Source organism: Dipodomys ordii, unplaced genomic scaffold (assembly GCF_000151885.1).
Source record: "Dipodomys ordii isolate 6190 unplaced genomic scaffold, Dord_2.0 Scaffold60, whole genome shotgun sequence".
In the NCBI taxonomy this organism is placed as follows: Eukaryota; Metazoa; Chordata; class Mammalia; order Rodentia; family Heteromyidae; genus Dipodomys; species Dipodomys ordii.
The window spans coordinates 8,533,153-8,542,053 of record NW_012267276.1 but is presented as its reverse complement, the minus strand read 5'-3'; the positions used below and the strand labels follow the sequence as shown (position 1 = coordinate 8,542,053).

Genomic DNA, 8,901 nt, shown 5'->3' with positions numbered 1-8,901 from the left:
AAAAAAAAAAAAAGAAAGAAAAAGCTAAACAGTTCAGATTTAAACTAAGTTCAAGCCCCAGTACTAGCACAAAAATTCAAAACCAAACTATTTAAAAAAAAAAAAAGGAATGTTTATTCTCTTGATTTTTAAGTGTTTCTCTTTCCTGCCATGTATTATGCTCAGATATTCCAAGCCTAGAATTGTTCCTTCATGGAGGAAAGCTTGGTTTTCTCTTCTGTTACCTCTCATCCCCAGCAGATCTTCTGGGAATGTTTTGCAATCACTTGTCTGCTAACAACACCTTTGTCATTCCTATTGTTTTGGGATTATGCTGTATTTAAAAAAAGCATCTTTTGCTTTATCTTATGGAAGGTAGGACTATAAATGTGTGAACTTGAGCCAGAAATCTTTGCTCCTTTCCTTAAATATTTAAATCTGGTGAGATCCAGGTTCTCATGAAGCTTTAGTTTTGTCTTTCAGTATTTCCTGCATATAACTTAAGTTTGAGGCTAGGTTACCTCACAAATTATCTTGCTTTGAGTAGTTTTCTCCTTTTCATATCATCTGCAATATCTTTATCTTTTTTCTTAAATCTGTCTTCACTAGGAGCTCATTCCTCACCTTTACAAAAGATACAGTAGCAAGATAATTGATTTATTTGTAAGTGTAGGTATTAAAAAAGCATTGGAGCAATTCATCTTTCTGTAGTTTGTGTCAGATTATTACTGTTTTGAGGTAAGAACTATGTTTTTATGGATTTATGTGCCAGCTGTGCTTATTAGAATCTTCCTTAGCAATTCATGGTGTATATGAATATTTACTTGCTAATCTTATCATTTCTTCTGTCTTGGCAGGTTTGTACAGCCTGGCCAGTGGCAGGATTTCCTGGAGGCAAGGTTGGCCTGAGTGACATGACACAGAGGAATCTAGGGGTGACAGCTGGTGATAACACCCGGGTGCAGCCACTCGTGGGTGCTCTTGTTCAGGCCGAGGAAGTGGACCTGGCTCTGAGGTTGGACTCTTGTCTTTGGTGACCCGTCTGAATGGATTAATGTTGCCTAGTAGAGGGATAATGAGAGTTACCACTGTAAACCACACACGTACTTTTGCATTTGCTAGTAGGCACACTTAAATAGTAAATAAGAAATGAATTGCAAACAAATGAAATGGGTTTTACTAGTCTATTTAGTCAACGAATGTAAAAAATTATTTTAATATACATAAAAAGTTATTTGTAAGATATTTTATAGCCTTTCATTTTCAAAGTAAGTCTTCAGAATCCAGTGTGTACATTAAATTTGTAGCAGATAGCAGTTTGGATTAGCACTGTTTTCAGTAGTTGATAGACACATGTGATGGGAGATAGCACAAACTACATGGGTGTGATGTAATTTATGTACTAGGGGTTCTCATGTCTGAATAGTGTCCTGACATTTAGCTGAAAGGAATTATCACTGATGAATACTTAGAATTTTTCATCTGGGCTCATAGTAAAATCAGGACTTCTTAAAATTGTAACTCACTCTAAGTAGACAATAAATTTTATTTATTTATTTTGGGTCCAATCGTGGAGCCTGAACTCTGGGCCTGGGCGCTGTCCCTCAGCTCTTCAGCTCAAGGCTAGAGCTCTACCACATGAGCCACAGCGCCACTTCCGACTTTTTTCTTTTTGCTTATGTAGTGCTGAGGAATCGAACCCAGGGCCTCAGACATGCAAGGCAAGCGCTCTACCACTGAGCCACCTTCCCAGCCCCAGTAAATAACTTTTAAATTAAAATAGCTCAAGGTCAGCTGTTGTGGCTCACACCTCTAATCTAGCTTCTCAGGAGGCTCTGATCTGAGGATTGAAATTCAGAGCCAGCCTGGGCAGGAAAGTCCTAGGGGCTCTTATCTCTAGCCATCAAAAAGCTGGAAGTAGAGCTATGGGTCAAGTAGTAGAACACCAGCCTTGAGTGAAAAAAACTAGGCAAGAAGGAAAGGCCCTTAGTTTAAGCTGAGTATTTAACATAGTGCAACAAAAGGTCATTATTAGAATTTTAAATAATTCCTTGTGCCTCCATTTCCAGCTTCTTTCTGGCTAATTGGAATGAGAAGGTCTCAATTATATCTGCCTGGGCTAGCTCTGATCTCAGATCTCAGCATCCTGAGCTAGGATTATAGGCATACACCCAGTTTGAATAAAGTATCTTATCCAGGTTTTTGGATATTCTATGTGTAATGGGTTTGTGATTTATTTTGTATATGTAAGTCTGATCAAAATTTCTTTAAAAATCAGCCCTTCTGATAGTTTATTATCACCTTAATAACAGTTTTGGGAATGTGTTTATATGAAAGATTCACACAACATTTTGTCAGCATCTTGAATTTTATTTGTTTTTGTTTTTTTCTGCTACCATATATTCCAGTTTTCAATTTTAACACATATTTTCCTTTAAAATCAGGAGAATGTGATCAGGGCATGAAAACCAGGAAATGAAAGTGAAAAAGCAGAAAAGGAAAGAGAAAGAATGCTTTACATGTATCACACACATACATAGGAATGCATATCTCTGTGTTGAGAATAAGAATACATACATTTCCCCTTTTTCCTCAAGACTCTTCAAGGTATCTATATTTACTCTCTTGCTGCCTCCTCTTGCTATGTGGCCCAGCCTGGCATCAAACTCAAATTCCTTCCAGCTCCTGAGTTTTGGAATTACATGTGTGCACTACCATACTTGGTCCTTTACTTCTTTTCACCCCTTTCTTTCCCCCTTCCTTCTTTCTCCTTAACAAATGAGAAATGGGCTCAATGTGCTTTATATTTCTGAAAGTAGTAAGTACTGCTTTGAATAAAGAAGATTAGTCATCAAACTATGTCTTAAAACAGGGCTGTGAGACAACAGTGCCCAGTTGACTAAAATTAGCTCTGTTATAATCTTTGAACCATTCTGACCTCTTCAGTAGTTAGGCCTTTATGATGCTTGTGATAGAGGACTATGTATTTAAATGGAATCTTGGCTTTCAAAGTTTTATTTTAGAAAGTTATACTTTTAGTGTAGACAAATAAGTTGCTGATTAGGAGTACTAATAATTGTAGTCTCCTAAAATTCTTAGTTGAAATAAAAAAGTTTTATTAGTAATGTTGGAGCTTCTTTTAGTTGTAATAATTTAATATATAACTATTTTTTAAAAGCAAAACTGAATACTTTTACTATTACTTGAACATCTTCTAGTCATTTAATAAAATGATTAACTATAACTTGCTTCAGCCTTATAAACAAGTAAATTTAAACGTTGAAAAATATATAGTTTACACATATTTGATCCATGGACTTTACTGCTGCTTACACATAAAAGAGGAGGAAAATGCTTTGAAAAACTCTTTAAGATTGCATTTTTTTCTTTTTCTTCCTGTCAGTTGTGGGGCCTGAACTCTGGGCCTGGTGCTGTCCCTCAGCTCTTCATCTCAAGTCTAGCACTCTACCACTTGAGCCACAATGTCACTTTTAGCTTTTTCTGCTTATCTGTTGCTGAGGAATCGAACCCAGAGCCTCATGCATGCAAGGCAAGCATTCCACCACTGAGCCACCTTCCTACACCCTTTTTCTTTTTACTAGTTCAGTGTTCTATATTTAGGTAAACCTACTTCCTAGTTAAATGAGCCACTTTCATGAAAAGACATAATTATAGGAAGATGAGTGTCTTGAATTTTCTTCAGGCATGCCCATTCTCCAGAATCAGTTTCCATAGTGAGTATTCCCGTTTTTACATCTTGAATTTCTTTTTTTTTTTTTTTTTTTGGGGTCCGGTTGTAGGGCCTAAACTCTGGGCTGGGCGCTGTCCCTCAGCTCTTCAGCTCAAGGCTAGCGCTCTATGACTTGAGTCACAGCGCCACTTCCCGGCTTTTTTTCTTTTTGCTTATGTAGTGCTGAGGAATTGAACCCAGGGCCTCATGCATGCAAGGCAAGCGCTCTACCACTGAGCCACCTTCCCTGCCCATCTTGAATTTCTTTAGGTCACCTATTATGTAAGATTAAATTTTCTTGAGGAAATCATCAGATAAGAGGTAGGCAACTTGAGGAAGGGCATAATTAGTTTAGGGGAATGTGTTTCAAATTCATTTGACTATGATATCACACAGAAATAATACCATCATTATGATTTATTGTGTGCATTTCAGGTGTACCTATAATATAATGGATCTAAGTACACGAGTGTGTGTATATGCATGTGTGCATGTGTGTAAAAAGTACCAAATGAGATTGACTGTTAAGATTTTATACCCACTATTGGATGCTACCTTTATTTGCTCATTTATTTACATATATTTATTTGTTTATATTTTGTTCCAGTATCAGGCCTCATGCTCTTGCTGAGTTTTCTTGCTTATGGCTGGCACTCTACCACTTGACCTATGCTTCTTCTTTACCAGTTCAGCATTTTGCTGGTTAATTGGAGATGGAGTCTCACACACTTTCTCCCTGGGCTAGCTTTGAACTGTGATCATCTGAGGCTCAGCCTCCTAAGTTGGTAGGATTACAGGTGTGAACTACTTGGCTATTACCCTTTATTTTTAGAGAAAACTGATTTAAGTCTCTAAGGCACCAGATTACAGATGATATTTTTCTGTAAGTAAGAAGTATTTAAAAAGTGTAGTCACCCAGAATGGTATCAATCATTTATTTTCAGATCGAAAACAATTATTCTTTGGATTAGGTTCTTAATTATATGCATGTCATTTTATACCATAGTTTAAAATATACTTACTGGTAATTTCTTTCCTCCTTTTATAGTGATGAAGATCAGGGTATTAGTGGAGAAGACCTGGCTAGTTGTATTCTGAGGAAACTTGGTAAGACTAATATTTTAAGTTGTTTTCTAAAATTTTAAGCAATAAGACAGCAAATAAAATGCCCCTAGGATCTTGTAAATAGAGACTTTTTTTTTCAAAATAGTTTAAAAATATTTCCCTCAATGAATCCAAATCCTTTTGAAACAGAATGTTTTCCCATTAAGGTGACTGTCAGTGAAGAATTGACAAGATTATGTGACTTGTCTGTGGATTAAAAAGACATTTTTTGGTGATTGCAGGGATCAAGCTCAGGGCCCTGGGCTTATTACCCAGCAGGTACTCTACCACTTGAGCTATGTCTTGCCCCTTTTTGCTTGGGATATTTTCCAAGTAGGGTTTTTATTTATGCCTGGGCTGACCTGGGCTCTGCACCTCCTTTTTATGCTACCTTATGTTAATGGGAATGACATGCACATACTTGCTATGACTAGACATTAGTTGAGATGGAGTACCATGAACTTCTATGCCAGGGCTAATCTTGACCTGATATTGGCCTCCCAAGTAGTTAAGGCCTAAGCCACTGTGCCCAGCCAAGTCGAGAACCCTGTGCTTTTACTATTTTTGTTGAGAAACACTTAGGAGTGTTATGTAGGTGTGTTGTTACCGTTTTAGCTTAACTCATTGGTGAATGTAACTTCCTTGCTATTTGTTGATAATGGTTGATAGAATTTTAGGTTCATTGAGGATAGAAGATTTGAAAGAATCATCTTTTTTTTTTTTTGTCAGTTATGGGGCTTGAACTCTGGGCCTGAGTGCTGTCCCTAAGCTCTTCAGCTCAAGGCTAGTGCTCTACCACTTGAGCTACAGCGCCACTTCCGAAAGAATCATCTTTTCTACCTCTTATTGGTGCTGTATCATAAAAAAAATTACGTATTAGTTCTCCAGCTTTGATTTAATCTTTCCAGTCAGTTTTGTTAATTGTAAGCAGTTGCTATTAAAACATTAAGCTGGTGAAAAGTGCTAACATGAATATCTGCTAAATTGTTTTATAGATGGCAAAGTTGTTTTACCAGGCAACTTTCTGTATTGTTCCTTCTATTTACGACTATGCAAGATGCAAGTATTACAAGTGAAAGGGACAGATGGCACAATATTGGAAAGGCCTCAGAGCAATGCTGCCACTGATTCCCAAGAAGTGGTCTCTGAATGCCCCAGCATGGAATCCAGTAGCCTGGATATATCCCTCCAGCTAGGCCAATTAGATCTGGAAGAGCCCCGGAGTCCAGCCTCAAGAAGTACTCCTTGTAAACCAGTGGTGGACACAGTTGTGAACACAACTAGTGACATTTTGTTGGATGTTGCTCAGAGCTCTGGGGATGGCAGTGGCCTTGTACTGGAAGACATCACAGGTCTTAAATGTTGTGTTAAGTCAGCCAGAGAAGGAAATAAGCAGCTCACCAATGAAGAAAGTTTGCTGAAATCTGCCAGCGTGGGACCGAAATGCAATACTGATACTTTTTATTTTATTTCCTCAACAACAAGGATCAATTTTACAAAGACTTGCACAAATTTAAAAGAGCAAGATAACCAATTCAGAGTAACATATGACATGATTGGAGGCTTAAGTAGTCAACTGGAAGCAATTAGAAAAATAATTGAATTGCCTCTCAAACAGCCTGAACTTTTCAAGCGTTATGGTATAGTATTTTTTATTATGTTACCCAGACTTGTATTGAAACTCAAAATAATCTGTCTTTATTTCTGGAGCGATAGGTCTGGTTGAATAGATTCATTGCTTTGGGATATGGCAATGGAATAAGTTATTCCTTTTGCTTTGTTCTCTTGCTATAATGTACTTTAGTGACAGCTATAGCCCTTGAAATAGCATATATTCACAGTTGCTTATATTGAATCTTGTATAATTATTTTCTTATGTTAAATGAGCTGGAATGACTAAAAAATATTCATGTTAATGGTATAAAATTGGTTGTTAGGAAATGTAGCTGTATGAAAATCTTGTTAGATTGAAGTAGATGAGGGTTTGGTAGTTGAGTCCTAGATTTTTTGCTAATATTTGGTACATGGCAATATGTTTTTTCTTCTCCTAAATCTTTATTCACATAAAATGAACCCTTAGGTTTATATTTTGTTAGTCATGTTTATACTTGTTTATACTTGGAAGAAAATTGGAGTTTCTGGCTTTTACTATCTGGATTTTGTGGGTGTTTTTTTTTTGTTTTGTTTTGTTTTTTTGTCTTTTGTCAGTTGTGTGGTTTGAATTCTGGGCCTGGGCACTGTCCCTGAGCTCTTTAGTTTAAGGCAAGCACTCTACCACTTGAGCCACCACTTCTTGGATTTTGTGTTCTGATTGTTGAACTGTGCTGTGTAGAATGAGGCACAGTATGGATACCTACTTTTTTCCCATCATGCTTTCTCTGGTTTGTGGTCTCCAGAAAAATAAAACGTCATCGATGGGGATCAGTGTTTGCGATAGTATATCTTTCTTGGAGTATCTCATTCATTTTAATTTTGTGATTTGTTGTTGTTGTTGTTTTGATGCTGATTGGTCCTGGTGATTAACTCAAGGGCTTAGGTGCTGTCCCTGAGCCTTTGAGCTCAAGGCTTAGTGCATTGCCACGTGATCCACAGCTCCATTTCTGGCTTTTTAGTGGTTAATTGAAGTAAGAGTTTCATGGACAGTTTTCAAAGCTGGGGCTGGCTTCAAACCACAATCTTCAGATCTCAGCCTCCTGAGAAGCTAGGACTGTAGTGAGCCACTGGCACCTGGCTATATTTGTGGTATTTGAAGTTGTATAACAACATTTCTAAGTAGCATAGTAATTCATTGTTCTCTGCTTTTACCTCTAGGAATTCCTGCTCCTAGAGGAGTATTACTCTATGGTCCTCCAGGTACTGGAAAAACTATGATTGCCCGAGCTATTGCTAATGAAGTTGGGGCTTTTATTTCTGTAATTAATGGTCCTGAAATTATAAGCAAGTAAGTGTATAACTTAATAAAGTCAACTCACTTTTCATTTTTAAATTGGCTAAATATTTCATACACCGGAATCCTTCCCCCATGCACATATGTATACACATATTTGTTTTAAAATATATTAAAAGTAAATATTATACATTAAAATGCTGTACTCAGGATTGAATTCAGGGCCTTGTGATTGATTGCTGAGCAAGTGTTCTGCCTCTTAACTAATGCCTTCAACCCTTTTTGCCTTAGTTATTTTTCAGAGTCTTGCAGTTTTTGCCTGAATCCAACCTTAGACCATGACCCTCCTACCCGTAACTCCATGAAGCTGGGATTATATGTATGCTCTTGCTTATTAATATTTATAAATGCTAACTTTGGAGCCAGGTGTTGGTGGCTCACACCTGTAGTCCTGCTTATTCAGGAGCTGAGATACAGAGGATGGCAGTTTGAAGCCAGCCTGGCAGAAATATTTGTGAGGTAGTATATCCAAAGTAACCAACAAAATCAGGGCCAGAGGCAAGGCTCATCTGGTAGAGGTGCCAGCTGAATGCAAAGAATCTGAGGGAGCATGAGGATTTGAGTTCAAATCCTCTAGCTCCAGAAAAAAAAGAAGTTTGGAAAATAAGTTTTGAAAGTAATTTTCAGATTTCTAGAAATAGTTCATTATTCAGTTTTTATAAATAATGCTTATAGATAATACTTAAAAACAGTAGCAGTCCGCATTAAAAATTTTTTTTTTTTTACAGATTTTATGGTGAGACTGAAGCAAGATTACGTCAGATATTTGTTGAAGCCACTCTACGGTATTGTGTATTAAAAATATTTTTTGGAATTAATGGTCAAGATTGTAGTAATAAAAGTAAGAAACTAGTACTTTATGCAAAGAAAGAATAGTGCAAAAGATAGTGATGGATTAGAGGGTGGCCCTAGAGGCCAGCCATTGAGCAAAAAATACCGGATTTGAGTCCCAGTCTTGGGCAAAAAGAAAAAGATAGTAACAGCTATAGGAACTGATTATAGATTTAATGACATTTTCTTTTCTTTTTTTTTTTGGGGGGGGGTCCTGGGGCCTGAACTCTGGGCCTGGGCACTGTCCCTCAGCTCTTCAGCTCAAGGCTAGCACTCTACCACGTGAGCCATAGCACCACTTCCGGCTTTT

The 8,901-nt window shown here is 37.3% G+C and overlaps 1 protein-coding gene across 1 annotated transcript in view; it reads left to right on the top strand.

Moving 5' to 3' along the window:
- Positions 1–8,901, top strand: part of Spata5 (spermatogenesis associated 5) — a 119,730-nt gene that overhangs the window by 1,685 nt on the left and 109,144 nt on the right. Inside the window, exons 3-7 of the mRNA XM_013022111.1 lie at positions 837–994; positions 4,758–4,816; positions 5,809–6,453; positions 7,625–7,754; positions 8,489–8,601. Of these exons, the coding sequence (XP_012877565.1) occupies positions 837–994; positions 4,758–4,816; positions 5,809–6,453; positions 7,625–7,754; positions 8,489–8,601 (1,105 nt within the window). The remainder of the gene's footprint in view (positions 1–836; positions 995–4,757; positions 4,817–5,808; positions 6,454–7,624; positions 7,755–8,488; positions 8,602–8,901) is intronic.